The sequence below is a fragment of the Lytechinus pictus genome, chromosome 8 (genome assembly GCF_037042905.1).
Source record: "Lytechinus pictus isolate F3 Inbred chromosome 8, Lp3.0, whole genome shotgun sequence".
In the NCBI taxonomy this organism is placed as follows: domain Eukaryota; kingdom Metazoa; phylum Echinodermata; class Echinoidea; order Temnopleuroida; family Toxopneustidae; genus Lytechinus; species Lytechinus pictus.
Genome location: NC_087252.1, coordinates 2,347,314 through 2,365,893, shown reverse-complemented (window position 1 = coordinate 2,365,893; position 18,580 = coordinate 2,347,314). Strand labels below are relative to the sequence as shown.

Here is an 18,580-nt window from a genome sequence, read left to right as displayed (position 1 = left end):
TTCGGATATTTTGCCTTAGGCATGTTTTGTCACTTAAAAAATTATTGGCTCATCACTTGAAAAGTCAATAAAATGGGCTTTCCAAATGAATGATTGAGTGCAAGCCTTTGAGATATGAGGGCCTTGAACTAGTACCATGCAATCAACATCATGCTAATAATAAAGTTGCATGTTGCAAATATCCATGCGTGAAGCGTTTGTTTGTGTAGCCCAAATCACAATTGTGTTTGTCCTTTTGATAAAAACCTTTTTTCCCCTTCATGTCTATGTTATACCGAGGTTTTTACCTGACTGCTAAGAAAGCACGAATGCCTGTGAGCAAGCAACCAGAGGACCGACGGCTTAAGGTCCTCTCCGAGGGACCTGGTAATGAGGATAAATGCCTTACCAAAGGGCACTAGCGCACCACGTGGGAATCGAACCCGGGTCACCGGAATCCGAAACCCCCGCTCTACCGACTGAGCTATCGCGCCTCCCTACTGAGCTATCGCGCCTCCCTGTAGTGGCATATCAATCCTAACGAGATTGAAGAGATAAATTAAAACTCTCGAAGGTGACAAAATGTGAGGTATTCACATTAGACATGCTAGAGTATAATCTAAAACGCTTGAAGTTGTATATAGGAATTGCTTTCTTTAAGCGCTTAGAGACATGATTTTTCATAAGTGCTTTACAAATAATGATATTCATTTTGATTAGTATCGTTAAAAGCAATACAATCGAGGTTTATCATACACCTTTCCCAAAAGCGCCAAGTAGGTAGTAAGGGTCAATTGCCAATTTGTCTATTTCCAACTCGTCCACTCATCACATGGTCTACCTTCATGTACTCTCAGCCATTAATGTTTCGTCTATCAACCATTTGGTCTAATCATCAATTCGTCTAATCACCAGTTCATCTATTGCCTTTTCGTATCATAGCTAGTTGGTCTACCCATTTTATTTTCATTCATTTTGCACAATCAACACTTAGTCCGATTTGACCAACTGGTATATGGATTATTGTGGAGGTGCCGTGGTGTAGTGGTTCTTACTCTCGCCATGTAAACAGAGGGTCGTGTGTTCGAATCCCACCGCGGTCTGGCGTCCTTTGGCAAGGCGTTAATCCACACTTTGCCACTCTCGACCCAGGTGCTAAATGGGTACCCGGTAGGATGTGAAAGTCATTGTAGCTTGTCCAATATACTGTGTGCGCCTCATCGGCGACAGACTGTAATACTCCCTAGGGAGTGGAGGATGTGCACACATTGTGTGCGGGAATGACAGATTGAATGAAGATCAAGCAAAACGTAACAATTTGCAAAATTGATAATTGAAGCACAATAACAAGTTGTTGATTTTTTGCTATCAAGTTAACACAAAAACAAATGTTTGATGTTTACATGATCCACAAGCGAACCAACAAAAAAAAAAGGTTCGTCAACCGATTCACTATTATATTCAAGGCCCAATGAAAAAAAAGACGAATTCATCGGGGTTTTGCATGAAATGGCATCGACAAAAAGCATCAATTCACGGACTATTAAAAACAACAGCAAAATAGAACTACAAATACCATAAAGATAGAGCGGATAAGCTCAAAAAATCACAATAATTGTGCAAATTTTGACTAAAGCATGAAACGTTCAAAAGTATAAGTATATGCCATAAGATTTATTTTAAAGATGGGAGGTAAATTAATAAATGCCATTTTCGGCCGTTGCCAAGGCAACGGATTAATTTATCAAAATAACACACGTTCCCATGTAAATGGTAAATAAACATGATATAGATGACCAAAATTATAATTTTCAGGGTCCCAATTGAATACATATGGAATTTAGAAATATTCAAGATCACCAAGATAGTTCCAATTGATCCGTTGCCATGGCAACGGCTTGTTTTTCCCCAGAAAAATAAAAAATTTGATTAAAAAATCGTTGTAGAATATGATTTATCTTTAATTTCCCCTAATTTTACAGTGCTAAACAAAGATATTTTGGTTGCTAAATGTATAAATTACATTTCAGGCTATTGCCATGGCAACCAAATAACTTCTAATTTACACAAAAAACATGGTTGACAAGACAATGGACAGGTGGAAAATACGATTGGAATTGACTTAATCTGTATGCTTAAGTTTTGACCCCCTTATTTGAACAAATAATACAGAAGGTGTTCTAGAGGAGTTCTTTATAAAGAAGAAAATTATGTTGCCTTGGTAATGCTTGAATTAAATTATTAAAAAAAAAAATGTTGCAATTGGCCCGTTGCTATGGCAACAGCTTATTTCCCTCTAGAAAGGTAAAAATACTGATAAAACTTTAGAATACATGTATGATCATCATTCCATTTTCCCTAATTTTAAGGTACTGATCGAGATATGTTTGTTACTAAATTTAAAAATAAAACATCTTAAGCCATTGCCATGGCAACCAGATAACAACTAATTGAAAAAAAACATGGATGACAAGGTAACGGACAGGTGAAAAATACAATGAACATGAACTTAATGTACATGCATGTTTGACCTACTCAATTCATTTAGAGGAATATATTACAGTGAGTGGTCTGCATGAACCAATTAGAATGATAAACATTGATGTTGCCTTGGTAATACTTGAATTCGATAAATATCAATGTTCCAAATGGCCTGTTGCCATAGCAACGGATCATTTAGTACCAGTTTTGATTTTCAACGATGGTGGTACTCGATCCCTTCAGAAGTTTTCCTTTTTTGCAGAATTTCGTTCCTTTTCCTTTACGAAGTTAATGTTACGATTGCTACGAGTGCTACCCTATTAACCCATCAACCTGGTCTCCCTTCCGAAGTAAATAATAGTCTGCTCCTCAAATCTCTCTTTTTTCTACATAAAATTCATGACCACCGCTCCAACCTGATGTTGAATCCCTAACTTATCGGACTGGAATTGATATATTCGTTTCTGAGAATCTCCAAAACAGTGGAGGGATCACCTAAGAGAGAGAGATTGGGCTTGGTGGCAATGGATTATTCGTTGACTTGGACCCTGAGGGAAATAAGCTGTTGCCATGGCAACGGGCTCTTTCCAAAATTGTTTCTTTTTAGATTTAATTCAAGCATTACCAAGGCAACATAATTTTTTTATCTTTATAAAGAACTCCTGCAGAACACTTTCTGTATTTTTTGTTCAAATGAGGCAACATTTTTATTTTTCTGGGGAAAAACAAGCCGTTGCCATGGCAACGGACCAATTTGAACTATCTTGGTGATCTTGAATATTTCTAAATTTTATATGTATTCAATTGGGAGCCTGAAAATTATAATTTTGGTCATCTTTATCATGTTTATTTACCATTTACATGGGAATGTATGTCATTTTGGGTAATCAATACGTTGCCATGGCAACGCCCGAAAATGGCATTTATTAATTTACCTCCCATCTTTAAAATTAATCTTACGGCATATACTAATACTTGTGAAAGTTTCATGCTTTAGTCATAATTTGCACAATTGTTCGGCTTATCCGCTTTACTATAATAAACAAATCCTAATAGAAGTAACCCCCCCCCCCCAAGAAAAAAATAATAAAAAAAATAAATCAATTAAATGAAATAAAATAAATAAAAACATGAAATAAAATAGAACAAAAATGAAATAAATTATACTGATAATCATAAATATTAGCCTCAATGGTAATAATTTGTTGAAAGTTTACCTCTTTTTCGACTGAGTCTTGGACTTGATTTACAGTACACAGACTGTGAGTATCACCTATATCAGATTGACTTTAATAAACAATTTAACAATTTTAATTTATCATTGGAGTATAAGCCAGGGAAAATCATATTGATTTGACACCTTCTGTGTGTGTGAAGGGAGTACCAAGCTTATAATACGGTAATGTTCCAGCGACCCTGAAATCTTCTTGTTGTCTATACAAACTTCCAGTTTATCGCACTTTCCTACATTTTAATTTGAATACTGCTCGTAATATCCATTATTCACTATTTCTTGTTCTAAACAATATTAGTTGAGAGCAAAGGCCTACTTAACCGCATTCCAACATCTTGTTAAGCTTAGGCTTTGTTATTCTTCACAATGGCTGGACCATCCCCCTCTTCAGGCTCGATGAACACGAGACAAACGGCAGCTGTATCATGCCAAGTAATTAAAGAACTCCTACGGGATGAAGAGTTGCTTAAAGGCCCGGACACTGCACTTACGGTTACGGATGCAAAGAGAATGCAGAATAGAAAAATATCGTGCCATCCGTTAGAAAACGCAATGCGTCCGTCGTGTACACATTGCATACGTGGTTCATACGCTCTATCCATCGAGTATCCGTCCACTGTGATTTCATCCGCGCAAAGGGTTTTGAGCTGCACAAAACTTTTAGAACGGATGAACTTTCCGCCGTGTACGAAGTAAATCCGTAACACGCACGACCGACAAACGTTCCATGTCCGTTATTATGCGTTAAACGTCCGTTGTATCCTCTCTGCATACTCTGGGCATCCTTACAACTCACATCCACTGCAGCTGACAACTGAAAGAGGGAGGAAAGATAAGGTACTTGGAACGTCTATACATAATTAGTTGCACGGAAATCGAGAGGATGTAAGCGTGTATATTATATCTCGTAAATAAAGTATTCAAAACCCCCGGTAACCCCTTCGTAGCTGTCATCCACTTCTATCCATTTTCATCCGCTAGGTTTCAGATGAACATCCATTTAAAAGACATAATCATTTAAAATATAATCATTACCCACGTCCGCTCTTTTCTGTTATGTTTTTTGCATTTTTTTGGGGCTAATTATTTTGTCCATTTCTGAAGCAGTTGAAAACGAATGGAGCCATCCCGAAATTTTACTCGTCCGCTGTGTTCTTAATGAATACGTTTTGTGTCTGTCTGCCAGAGTGGGACAAGGCCTTAAAGGAGAATGAAACCCTTGAAACCAGCTGAATCCATATCAAAGAGAAAAATCAAAGAAACATATTGTTGAAAGTTTGAGGAAGATTGAATGAATAATAAGAAAGTTATGAGCATTTGAATATTGAGATCACTAATGCCATGTAGATCTTCCCATTGGCAATGCGACCAAGATCTGTGATGTCACACACGTACAACTCCCTCATTACTTTAGTACTTATTTCACTTATATTCTCACTTTTATAGAGTCTATCACAAGGTGAGGTGTTCTCTTTTTATGAGAGGACAAGTACAGAGGTTTCACAACATTATATCATTGATGAATAGTGTGTCATATGATTAGAATGAGCAAAAAGAGATGTTTTGGGGTATATTTTCAGTGTCCAAAAGGGGAGAGTTGTTCATCTGTGACATCATAGATCTTGGTCGCATTGCCAATGGGAGGATCTCCATAGCATTAGTGATCTCGACATTCAAATGCTCATAACCCTTCTATTGCTAGTCCTATTTTACTCAAACTTTTGTTGATCTTATTCTTTGATTTTTCTGCTTTCACAAAAGCTAACTTGCTCCGAGAGTTTCATTCTCTTTTAAGATTCTTGATTCCGCTGTCAGTAGAGCTGTTGATAAAAAATATAATTGGGCGCTTGGAGAAAATGCAGAGCTTCTTCTACAATCTGCAATATAAATAGATTCCAAGAATAGAGAGATTTAGCATCTAAACAAAACATCAGCACATCGCGAAAATCCAAAATCGTAATGCTTTATCGAACGGTTAACCTTTTAGCACAATATTCCTGTATGTATTAGGATTCTAGGGGAAAATGAAATAAATGGTGAAAATATCGATACTGTTGTGTCTGACATTTGCCTGTCTAAACTAGGAGTACCGATTGACATAATGAAAGACATCGATATACCACATCGATCAGGGTCCAAGTCAACGAATAATCCATTGCCACCAAGCCCAATCGTAACATTAACTTCGTAAAGGAAAAGGAACGAAGCTCTACAAAAAAGGAAAACTTCTGAAGGGATCGAGTACCACCATTGTTGAAGAAAAAAAAAACAGTTGAAGAAAACAGAACACAGAACAGATGTACAGTGTTGGTCATCCGATGGTCGCATCATCATCCTGTTACCAGCCCAAGAAGGGAAGACCGTGACTAAGCAGATTACCTTTCGGAGAAGACCTGGCTAAACTATAAACAAAACAAACAGAATGTAAACAAATTAAAACAAGATACATGCATGAAACAAAATATTCATATTCAAATTTCAAGTGAATCATACACATGGATACCGAACTTTTTTTTTCTTCAGAAACGCCTGTAAGAATGAGATCGATTGCATGCTTATTTGTCGCAAGAGGGAGACATTTTTCGTATGCAGTCTTGATCATTAAGTGTTTTTTCCCCCCATTGTAAAACACAGCTAACAGCAAGATGCATTGTTTCTCCCCGAAATCTGTATACACATATTGTATTTCCCAACTTCCTGCACTGCTTTATCTGAATATAACGCCACCGAAATACAAAAACCAAGAAAATTATTACCGCACACTGTAAAAATATTGTGTCCAGCGAATTTGGGGCGGTATTTTACCCAATGGGGAAGCATATTGTCCAGTAAGGTTAAAGAATAGGCAGCAATTGCTTTAGAATGGGCAAAATTTTCATCACAATCGATAAATAAAAATGCCCAATGTTGGTTGGAAACATAATTACCCTCATGGCGCATTATTACACAATATTTTTTTAGAGCACATGCAGGGAAGGATACTTGATTTGGTTGATCAATTTGGTCGTTTTGAAGCCTTTTGCAGTATTTTGCTTTCTCATCAGGGGTGCGTTTCATCAACATTTTCGTCTGACATTTGGTCAGATTTGGCAACTTATCTCGATTTTGATAGGCTGAGAAGCACTGTAGCCATGGTAACTGTGTAATAAAACGCCCAAACAAGTCATTTAATATAACGATCCCCAGCAGTAGCGTACCAAGGATTTTACACGGGGGGGGGGGGGGGCAAAACCGTCCGTCAAAAAACTTGACAAGCAAAAAAAAAAAAGGTCTTTAAGCTCGTCAGAGGGGGCAAAAAGGTATTCAAGCTCGTCGGGGGGGGGGGGGGGTGGAAGGAATACGTTATTTGCATGGGTTGTGACGCGGCAGGGGGGGGGGCAAACTGCCACCCTCCCCCCGTAGATACACTAGTGATCCCCATGGTTTCTGCGTCCTATAAACAGTGTAAAATACCCAATGACATTTAAAGAGTCCATCCAAAGCTTGAAAATATGTAACTTATCAAAATTGATCAACAATGAATAACCCAATTAATGAAGAAGAAACTTAGCGAGAGCTTAAGAGGTAAGGAGAAATAAATATCACGATTTGAGTCGCAGGAGAGGTGCACGCTATACAATCTTGGTGAAACTTCCAAGTGGTTCTCAAAAAAGAAAATTTGTGACAAAGAAACTATTGTAGTTTGTTTTATAGTTTACTTTACAACTTCAAAATTTTGACAGTATGGAAAACGAGAATTACTTCTTCCAGAGGCAGCGGACCATCGGGCCCGGAATGTGAAGGAGCACATTTTGTCTGCCAAACGATAGGTGCTCCTCAACTTTAAGTGTATGAGCCTGACGTTCCACCGCCTCTGACTTCTACTGAAAAGCTCATTTTCTAAATTTCGCTTTTTATACATTACAAATGACTTTTTTCTCTCTTCTTTTTTTCCAGAGAATCTTCCTTGGCGATATGATGGTTTCGGTATGGCTGATCACTGTGCGACACACCAAGGAGGTGAAAAGTGATCATTCTAATCGATCGAAGGAATCGCTACACTCTAAAAAAGGTTTACCCATGCAATATTGGCAAAAATGGGAACATACATGTTGGTTGGATAAACGGATACCAAATGTTTTGTGAATTTTACGCAAAGTTGCGTTGAAATAGCACAAAATGGGGTTTTAAAAAAAAGCCCAGCAAACATGCATCAGCAAGTTCCCTTTCTGCCCAAAATTGGGTAAAACATTTTACTCAGTGTTCTTAGAGTGTATCCTTTATCATGACGATGTAGATATCGTGATGAATAATTAGCCAATCATTAAAGGGGAATGAAACCCTTGGAACATGTGGACTTGTTTTGAAAGAGAAAGATCAAAGAATAAGAACAAAGAAAATTTGAGAAAAATCAGACAAATAATCAGAAAGTTATGAGCATTTGAATATTGCGATCACTAATGCTATAGAGATCCTCCCAATGGCAATGCGACAATGATGTATGATGTCACATGTGAACAACTTTCTCTTTAATGGACTATAAAATACCCACAAAATGTATCTTTTAGTTCTTTCTCATGGTGATACAAACTCTTTATCCATAATGTTTTCTTCGAAAATTGTATTACATGCCCTCCTATAGAAAGAATGCATGATCTACTGATAGATGTGATAAAAGAGGCAGTTTAAGTGAAATATATACAAAAGTACTGGGAAAGTTGTTAACAAGTGACATCACACATCTTTGTCGCATTGCCAATTGGATGATCTTCATAGCATTAGTAATCGCAGTATTCAAATGCTCATAACTTTATCATTATTTGTTAGATTTTTTTTCAAACTTTCGTTGATTTGATTTTTTCTGTTTTCTGTTTTCCCACAAGCTATCTTGATCCAAAGGTTTCATTTTCCTTTTTAAGTTGTTATTGTCATCACTTTCTGTCATAAATGAAAGGAATCGTGAATGAGTTAGCAGCTTAGCCAGTGGTTTTCACTCAGAATTCTTGGCAAAGTTGATTTCCTTCAGGATAATGTTTAATGAAATTCATTGACAAATTATGCGTTTAAAAGGGTTAAAAGAGGCTATTTTCTGCCAAAAAGGGTCACTGCGTTCTTTTGACTGACCTGGGGAAAGATTTAGAGTAAGCTCATATCCACGAGGATTAGACCTGTCTCCGACCAAGTGAAAAATGGTATATCCCTGACAAGTCTCATCAAAATGTTAATTGGGGCTGCACAGAAAAGAGCGACATCGCAGTAGAGGCTTATATTTTTTGATAAAATCATTCCAGTTGTAATCAAATTAAATTCCGCTTTACATATTCAACCGACACAAGGTAAGCCGCTATCAGGGTTGGATCATGGACCTACTACTTTTCCTATTTGAAATAGGTCCATGGTTGGATCCAGGATTTTCCAAAAGTTGGGCACATTTTTCCTAGGAAAATTTGACAAGCCCCCCCCCCCCTTAAACCAAAAAAAGGAAGGTTTTTAACCAAAATTTAAGGATATTTCGTCCCCGAATAAAATGACATGGGAAAAAAGGTCTTCATTTTCAAAAGGGGGGCACTCCTCAGTTTTAACGGTATTTTTACATTATAAATTTTAATTTTGCTTCTCAAGGGGAGGGGGGGGGGGCACGGGCCGGCTGTGCCCCCCGGATCCGCCAGTGGCCCCTACGACCATGCTAAATACAAGAAGTTACAAATCGACATGGACTGTCTATTGAAATGAAGAAAACACCATCAGATTATCTCCAAATTCTGCATGAATCGTTTTTGTTAATCAAATGTGATATTATGAAAAGGAAGAAAATCATGTTGAAAATGGTACCAAACCTCGTCATGATTTAGAACAGATTAGAAGCTCCACCTCTTTGAAAAACATATTGGGATAATATTTCAATATGATGAAAAAGTGATGACAGTCATAAGAAAAGAATAAGTCATGATAAAGATAATAATAATGATATAAACATTCATTATAAGAACATTGATTATCTCTATATTAGCATAGATAATGATGATTATGATATTTCCTATTTCTCTTGTCTTGTAATAGAGTAAACGAGCATAAATTTATCAAAGTGCTTTTAAAGTGCCTGAGTCAGTTGTAAGTGCAACTAGTCTAATTCAGTTCAAATCATGAAAACAATGGCACAACCATCCTCTGAAGTATAGACCTTACCAAAGATAAGGCACATAAGCAAATTGCTTTTATGTTTCAACATCCAAGTAAAGAGTCATAATTGATTGGTATAAAGAAAGCAATCAACAAAATCAGACTACAAAATATTTGTATTATCTCTCCCGATTTTTTTTTAGGAGAAGGTAATTACATTTCTTGTCATTTTGACAGTTTATTCATTTAATATTCCATCGGTGGATATTCCGTGTATAAGCTACAAATCAGATGTACTATGCTAGCTTCGCCCAATAGTGTTCAACCATAAAACACACACACACACACAATATGGATCAGGTTATGACTTTGACGTACCGAGCTGAAACTAGATATAAAGTGAGTGGAAACAAATTATGCAAGCACATTTCGATATCATTTTGATAATGAAATTACGAGCTATTTTGTGACTCTATAATTTGAATGTTTGAACTGAGTTTGCAATGGAACCTTGGCACTTCTGCATATATGAAGGCTATCACGTGGCAATTCTGGCGTGCCTTCTTGTTTCAACTGCATCTTCGTCGGCTTGGCTAAACCACTCTTTGTGCCTGGAGACCTGTAGCTGTGTCGGGCAAACCAAAGTCGAATGCAGCAACCGTTATCTCAGGATTGTTCCTGCAGGTATTCCTTTGACAACAGAAAATCTCATCCTGTCTCGTAACCTGATCACCAATATACAAGATGGTGATTTCTTTCCATTACCAGCCCTTGCTGTCCTGCGCCTAACAGCGAATTTCATCTCGGCTATCCAGCCTCAAGCTTTCGATAGACTTCCTAAACTGTCGACTCTCCACGTTGATGAGAATTGTCTGATCGATATTTCCACTATTCCCCCAATCCTCATCATCAACCTTGCATTCAATTTTATTCAGAGGGTGAACTGCCACAGTCAACAGACATTTGGCTTTGCCGGCGACCGTGAATCCCTGATAAACCTTTCAAACAACTTCATAGTAGGATTCCTGAACCTGTCACTTCCGGTTAACATCATTACTGCCGTATCATCAAATATTCGGGTTTTTGACATTCACCAAATACAGTCGGTTCATCTGATCACTTTAATTGACTTCCGTGACAATGGTATCAGGACCCTTCCTGATCTTCGGAACTTAACAAAGCTTCAGAAACTTTTTCTATCAGGTAACCCAATACACGTTGTGCAGATTTCACACTGGCCTCAGGGCACCACACTACTGCAGATACATCTGGAGAAAGGGACACATATCAACCAAAACTCTTCCAGCAGAATAAATCATCTATACATAAGTGGTATGGGAATTAGCCATTTACAGGATATTATAGGCTTCATGGATGTGCACTTCATTGAGGTTATAGTCATTTCAAAGTCTTTGGTAAGCAGCATTAGTGACCTCCCAGCACTTCCCAAATTGAGGAGCCTTACTGTCAAACACTCTGAACTGATTGGAGTCATAACCTTTAGCCCCTATTTGTATCCAAAGCTTAGGGTCATAGACTTTCGAAACAACAGTATCACATAATTCGTTCTTCAAGGGAACATGAGTGACAATTGGTGCGGTTCTGTTAGGAAGTTATACCTAGACGAAAATGAGATCGATAACGCAAGGTTTCTTAAGAACATTTCAAGTCTATATTACCTAAGCCTATCCGATAACAATATCTTTACTGTCAACTGGACCGCAATAAATGAAAATAAAGAGTTAGCTGTATTTTACATGTCTGGAAATCGCATCAGTACTGTTGATGAGGTAATCAAGTTGGATTATCTCACGATCCTTGATATATCTGATAATCAAGTAGCATTCATTGTACCTGGCGCCTTTGTCGGTTGTCCAAATCTCTCTATCCTCAAACTGCATCACAAGAAACTCACAAAAATCCCTGACGTCACTTTCTGGTACAAACTACGACGTCTTGAGCTACAGGTCAACGAAATTGAAATAGTGGAGTTTATACACACAGATTTTCGAGATAATCCTTTGTTTTTCAACATCAGTTCGAATGTAATAGGACTTCGAGCAGATGAAGCAATTAGGATTCATAATGTAGCTAAAATCGTTTTACAGAACAACCAACTGCTATCTATGGATCAGTTAAACATCAGTTCTGTTCGGCGTTTGATTAAACTGGACCTCAGTCATAATCTATTAACAAACATTGCTTCTCCAGACTTGATTGGGATTAAATTGGATCAGTTTTTAGTCAACTATAACCGACTGCGTAATATATCTCTTCCTACAAGAACCCACGTGTTCAGATGTTCCCACAATTCCATCATGCATTTTCATGGAAATTCAAATTGCGGAAGTGACGTCACGTTTTGTCAGACAGAGTGTGAGTTAAGAGAGGTAGACGCTGGGTGGAATATGATCGTTTCTATAGACGAGAATGCTTTTCAGAACTGCAAGCGGTTAGTGAAAGTAAACCTTGAAGGAAACCCCTTGAAATATCTTTCCTCGAGAATTATAGGTAGTCTCGAAACAATCTCACTCTCGCAAACTGCGATAGGAAGGGAGTATATACAAATACAAAACTGCAGCAATGTATCTTGGGCTGTTGAAATGAACAATGTGACAATGTTTCAACAGCAGCCTGGTGTGTCTTGGCATTTTAAATTCAAATCCCTCGGATTCTCGCTTCAACTTTGCTGCAATGCACTAGACATCCTGCCTATCATTGACGCCCCTTTACTTAGGAATCTTGACCTAAGCCATAACCGAATCTCCACACTTTCCGGAAACCCTTTTGGAAAATTGCCACGGATACAGATTATTGATCTGCAGGATAATTCTATTGACATCGTGCCACGGCATGCATTCACTTCATGTTATGTTGCTGATGAAATCAATCTTCAGGACAACCAGATAAACTTCATAGCACAATCATCTTTCATCATTCGCAGTAGCCTGACGATCCGGCTTGGTGGGAATCGCCTGGTGTACTTGGATTCATCGGCGCTTCCTCTACTGTCCAAAAGGATCCACCTTGATCCAAACCCCTGGGACTGCAATTTGAGAAACCTTCAGAGTTGGCTTTTGCGGTCCGGTTTCGACAGAGTACATTGTATGTCTCCTTCTAGTTACAGTGGAAGGATGCTTGTTAAGTTGTCCAACATGGAACACGACTTATGTGAAAACTGGTCCCCTGCTTCAGGTGTAACTAGCCCACAAAATGAATTCGAAATGACATCTATACCGTGCGCAAGTTACTCTGAGTCTTCACCTACTAGTCCGATGTTTTGTTTCATCATATTAATAGCATGGGGCACCACTCCAACGTTTTCTTTTCTGTTTTACCCCATCCTTTATTAATGAATAATGAATGAATGTAACACAAATACGCAAATACACAAATCTTCATATATATGTACAATCTTCATAGATATTCGGAGCAGCCTCGATTTACTACAGAAGAGTTCAATGTGTATATATGTATTATAACAGCAATCCCGTTTTCTTCGACATATTGGTTACTCTTATTTCAAGGGTGTTCGATAACCAATATGTACATAAATTTTGTACTTCTAACTCTAATGAAGCTATGATGGGCTTATATTTGGAATATCGTTTTTTTTTATAGATAAAATCTGTCCCAGATCTGTCGGAATTTAAAATATTAATTAACGAATTGCTGTTAACACCAAGACCATAGTACATGTATTTAATCCCTTGACTTCAATGTTGTTGATCTTGTATTTTTCATGGATTGTTTAATGTATATTTACCAAATGTTGTACGTCACACTTGTAAGAGGTTTTAGGTTTGCAGCTACCTTTCACGCTTTTATTTATTGCAATATTTATTGAGCGTCATTATCAATACACAATACAATAGCAAAACGCTCCAAATGGTCGCATAGCAACCACATGTAAAGACTTATCCCAAACGTGACACAATAATACATAATACATATTGGTGTGTGCGTGTGTGTGGGTGGGTGTGTGTGGGCGAATATGCGTATTATGAATAGACCTTATACATCGGCATCACCGTGCCGCCATTTTAAAGGATATTTTCACTGATGTTGCCTTGCGTGCCTTGGTGATGTGCAGCTGGCACATCTCTGAAAACTACATTCACGCATATTCCCATTTCCTCTGTAGGAGGGCGCTTTGAGATTATGACGTCACATGCATAAGGTCCTTGTGAAAAAAAATAATAAATAGAAACGTAAACCATCATAAAAGAGAAAATGGTCAAAATTAATTAACAAACAACATGAATTTATAGCCCTGTTAAAGAAATGGATAACTGGCTAACAAACATTCTTGTAAAGCAACGATATAGTTTCAAACTTTTAACCAATCGGTATTCCTTGCTTCTCTCTGAGTGTTTGTAGATATTTAAAAGCAGGTCTAATCATTCTAATGCACTGGACATTGTCCCTCATACTTTCTCTTAGAACATAGTGAGTGACCTTTTTAAAAAATGTGGTCCCATCCAGACATTTGTCTTTTAGTGCTTTGATCATTTTTTCTAACTTCATCACATCGATTTCCATCCTTTTCTGACCATACACCTTTATTTTTGTCCACAGCGTTCGGTTAAAATGTTCATAAAGAAGGGCATCACCATGATTCCATTTGTAAAGTTGTTCAAACGTTCTCTCGGACATCTTGTCCTCTTCTGATTTCGTTCTTACTCTGGATGAGAAGTAGGTCATATCGCTCAAATCCCAACACATTAACTCTCTCAAGAGGACTAAGGATTCCAAAAGATACTCTGCAACTAGGACTAAATCGAAATCATCCTCCAAAGTAGCAATTTTATTCCGAATACCGCCCTCATCGGCCATTTCCTGTTTGTGCATTCCTAGGTCATACAGCGTCGGGTTGAGTGCGGTGTGGTGTGGATCAGTTATCTCTCTTCTATAATATGTCTGTGGTTTGTCCGCAAACCCTTTCAAGGTCACATTGAAGTTACGTTGGAATCCATAGTAGGCATACATACTTTCAAACTGGGTGGAGGGATGCCGGATGATGGTCACATATGCTGCGTTCTTGTACATGATCTCGGCCATTTCTATGGTGAAAGAAAAAACGAAAATGTATTTTATAAAATATTTGATTTGGTAATAGATATCTCTTCGCAGGCGCATTGCCTCTGTTTTATTTTATTTTATGCATTAGATTAAAATAAGTACACTCACTTGATGAAAAATATAAAACAGGTAACTTTTTTTTAATCTAATGCTCGGTATTAGCATTACCTTCTTCCAAAGATTCAGTTGGAAAAGAGAGGTAAAAAAGCATGGTATCCTTTCGGATGTCATTTTTAAAAACATGATTTATTAGATGAAAATGAAACCGACGATGGAGAAATCTTGGTTTTTAAAAAGAAATAGTATGTACAATTATTTATATTTTATTTGAAAGCAATTTTTCAATATATTGTTTATAATTCATTTAGAGGAATATATTACAGTGAGTGGTCTGCATGAACCAATTAGAATGATAAACATTGATGTTGCCTTGGTAATACTTGAATTCGATAAATATCAATGTTCCAAATGGCCTGTTGCCATAGCAACGGATCATTTAGTACCAGTTTTGATTTTCAACGATGGTGGTACTCGATCCCTTCAGAAGTTTTCCTTTTTTGCAGAATTTCGTTCCTTTTCCTTTACGAAGTTAATGTTACGATTGCTACGAGTGCTACCCTATTAACCCATCAACCTGGTCTCCCTTCCGAAGTAAATAATAGTCTGCTCCTCAAATCTCTCTTTTTTCTACATAAAATTCATGACCACCGCTCCAACCTGATGTTGAATCCCTAACTTATCGGACTGGAATTGATATATTCGTTTCTGAGAATCTCCAAAACAGTGGAGGGATCACCTAAGAGAGAGAGATTGGGCTTGGTGGCAATGGATTATTCGTTGACTTGGACCCTGAGGGAAATAAGCTGTTGCCATGGCAACGGGCTCTTTCCAAAATTGTTTCTTTTTAGATTTAATTCAAGCATTACCAAGGCAACATAATTTTTTTATCTTTATAAAGAACTCCTGCAGAACACTTTCTGTATTTTTTGTTCAAATGAGGCAACATTTTTATTTTTCTGGGGAAAAACAAGCCGTTGCCATGGCAACGGACCAATTTGAACTATCTTGGTGATCTTGAATATTTCTAAATTTTATATGTATTCAATTGGGAGCCTGAAAATTATAATTTTGGTCATCTTTATCATGTTTATTTACCATTTACATGGGAATGTATGTCATTTTGGGTAATCAATACGTTGCCATGGCAACGCCCGAAAATGGCATTTATTAATTTACCTCCCATCTTTAAAATTAATCTTACGGCATATACTAATACTTGTGAAAGTTTCATGCTTTAGTCATAATTTGCACAATTGTTCGGCTTATCCGCTTTACTATAATAAACAAATCCTAATAGAAGTAACCCCCCCCCCCCCCAAGAAAAAAATAATAAAAAAAATAAATCAATTAAATGAAATAAAATAAATAAAAACATGAAATAAAATAGAACAAAAATGAAATAAATTATACTGATAATCATAAATATTAGCCTCAATGGTAATAATTTGTTGAAAGTTTACCTCTTTTTCGACTGAGTCTTGGACTTGATTTACAGTACACAGACTGTGAGTATCACCTATATCAGATTGACTTTAATAAACAATTTAACAATTTTAATTTATCATTGGAGTATAAGCCAGGGAAAATCATATTGATTTGACACCTTCTGTGTGTGTGAAGGGAGTACCAAGCTTATAATACGGTAATGTTCCAGCGACCCTGAAATCTTCTTGTTGTCTATACAAACTTCCAGTTTATCGCACTTTCCTACATTTTAATTTGAATACTGCTCGTAATATCCATTATTCACTATTTCTTGTTCTAAACAATATTAGTTGAGAGCAAAGGCCTACTTAACCGCATTCCAACATCTTGTTAAGCTTAGGCTTTGTTATTCTTCACAATGGCTGGACCATCCCCCTCTTCAGGCTCGATGAACACGAGACAAACGGCAGCTGTATCATGCCAAGTAATTAAAGAACTCCTACGGGATGAAGAGTTGCTTAAAGGCCCGGACACTGCACTTACGGTTACGGATGCAAAGAGAATGCAGAATAGAAAAATATCGTGCCATCCGTTAGAAAACGCAATGCGTCCGTCGTGTACACATTGCATACGTGGTTCATACGCTCTATCCATCGAGTATCCGTCCACTGTGATTTCATCCGCGCAAAGGGTTTTGAGCTGCACAAAACTTTTAGAACGGATGAACTTTCCGCCGTGTACGAAGTAAATCCGTAACACGCACGACCGACAAACGTTCCATGTCCGTTATTATGCGTTAAACGTCCGTTGTATCCTCTCTGCATACTCTGGGCATCCTTACAACTCACATCCACTGCAGCTGACAACTGAAAGAGGGAGGAAAGATAAGGTACTTGGAACGTCTATACATAATTAGTTGCACGGAAATCGAGAGGATGTAAGCGTGTATATTATATCTCGTAAATAAAGTATTCAAAACCCCCGGTAACCCCTTCGTAGCTGTCATCCACTTCTATCCATTTTCATCCGCTAGGTTTCAGATGAACATCCATTTAAAAGACATAATCATTTAAAATATAATCATTACCCACGTCCGCTCTTTTCTGTTATGTTTTTTGCATTTTTTTGGGGCTAATTATTTTGTCCATTTCTGAAGCAGTTGAAAACGAATGGAGCCATCCCGAAATTTTACTCGTCCGCTGTGTTCTTAATGAATACGTTTTGTGTCTGTCTGCCAGAGTGGGACAAGGCCTTAAAGGAGAATGAAACCCTTGAAACCAGCTGAATCCATATCAAAGAGAAAAATCAAAGAAACATATTGTTGAAAGTTTGAGGAAGATTGAATGAATAATAAGAAAGTTATGAGCATTTGAATATTGAGATCACTAATGCCATGTAGATCTTCCCATTGGCAATGCGACCAAGATCTGTGATGTCACACACGTACAACTCCCTCATTACTTTAGTACTTATTTCACTTATATTCTCACTTTTATAGAGTCTATCACAAGGTGAGGTGTTCTCTTTATATGAGAGGACAAGTACAGAGGTTTCACAACATTATATCATTGATGAATAGTGTGTCATATGATTAGAATGAGCAAAAAGAGATGTTTTGGGGTATATTTTCAGTGTCCAAAAGGGGAGAGTTGTTCATCTGTGACATCATAGATCTTGGTCGCATTGCCAATGGGAGGATCTCCATAGCATTAGTGATCTCGACATTCAAATGCTCATAACCCTTCTATTGCTAGTCCTATTTTACTCAAACTTTTGTTGATCTTATTCTTTGATTTTTCTGCTTTCACAAAAGCTAACTTGCTCCGAGAGTTTCATTCTCTTTTAAGATTCTTGATTCCGCTGTCAGTAGAGCTGTTGATAAAAAATATAATTGGGCGCTTGGAGAAAATGCAGAGCTTCTTCTACAATCTGCAATATAAATAGATTCCAAGAATAGAGAGATTTAGCATCTAAACAAAACATCAGCACATCGCGAAAATCCAAAATCGTAATGCTTTATCGAACGGTTAACCTTTTAGCACAATATTCCTGTATGTATTAGGATTCTAGGGGAAAATGAAATAAATGGTGAAAATATCGATACTGTTGTGTCTGACATTTGCCTGTCTAAACTAGGAGTACCGATTGACATAATGAAAGACATCGATATACCACATCGATCAGGGTCCAAGTCAACGAATAATCCATTGCCACCAAGCC

At 37.5% G+C, this 18,580-nt stretch overlaps 1 protein-coding gene across 1 annotated transcript; it reads left to right on the top strand.

The window, feature by feature from the left end:
- The first annotated feature begins 10,296 nt into the window (after nucleotides 1-10,296).
- LOC135154973 (leucine-rich repeat-containing G-protein coupled receptor 4-like) lies at nucleotides 10,297-11,355 on the top strand. Its single transcript, XM_064103227.1, has one exon. The coding sequence runs from the start codon at nucleotides 10,297-10,299 to the stop codon at nucleotides 11,353-11,355; it is 1,059 nt and encodes a 352-aa protein (XP_063959297.1).
- Nucleotides 11,356-18,580: the final 7,225 nt, after the last annotated feature.

What these genes read in the sequence shown, in the direction of transcription:
- LOC135154973 (XM_064103227.1), top strand. Translation starts at nt 10,297, where the DNA reads ATGGAACCTTGGCACTTCTGCATATATGAAGGCTATCACGTGGCAATT.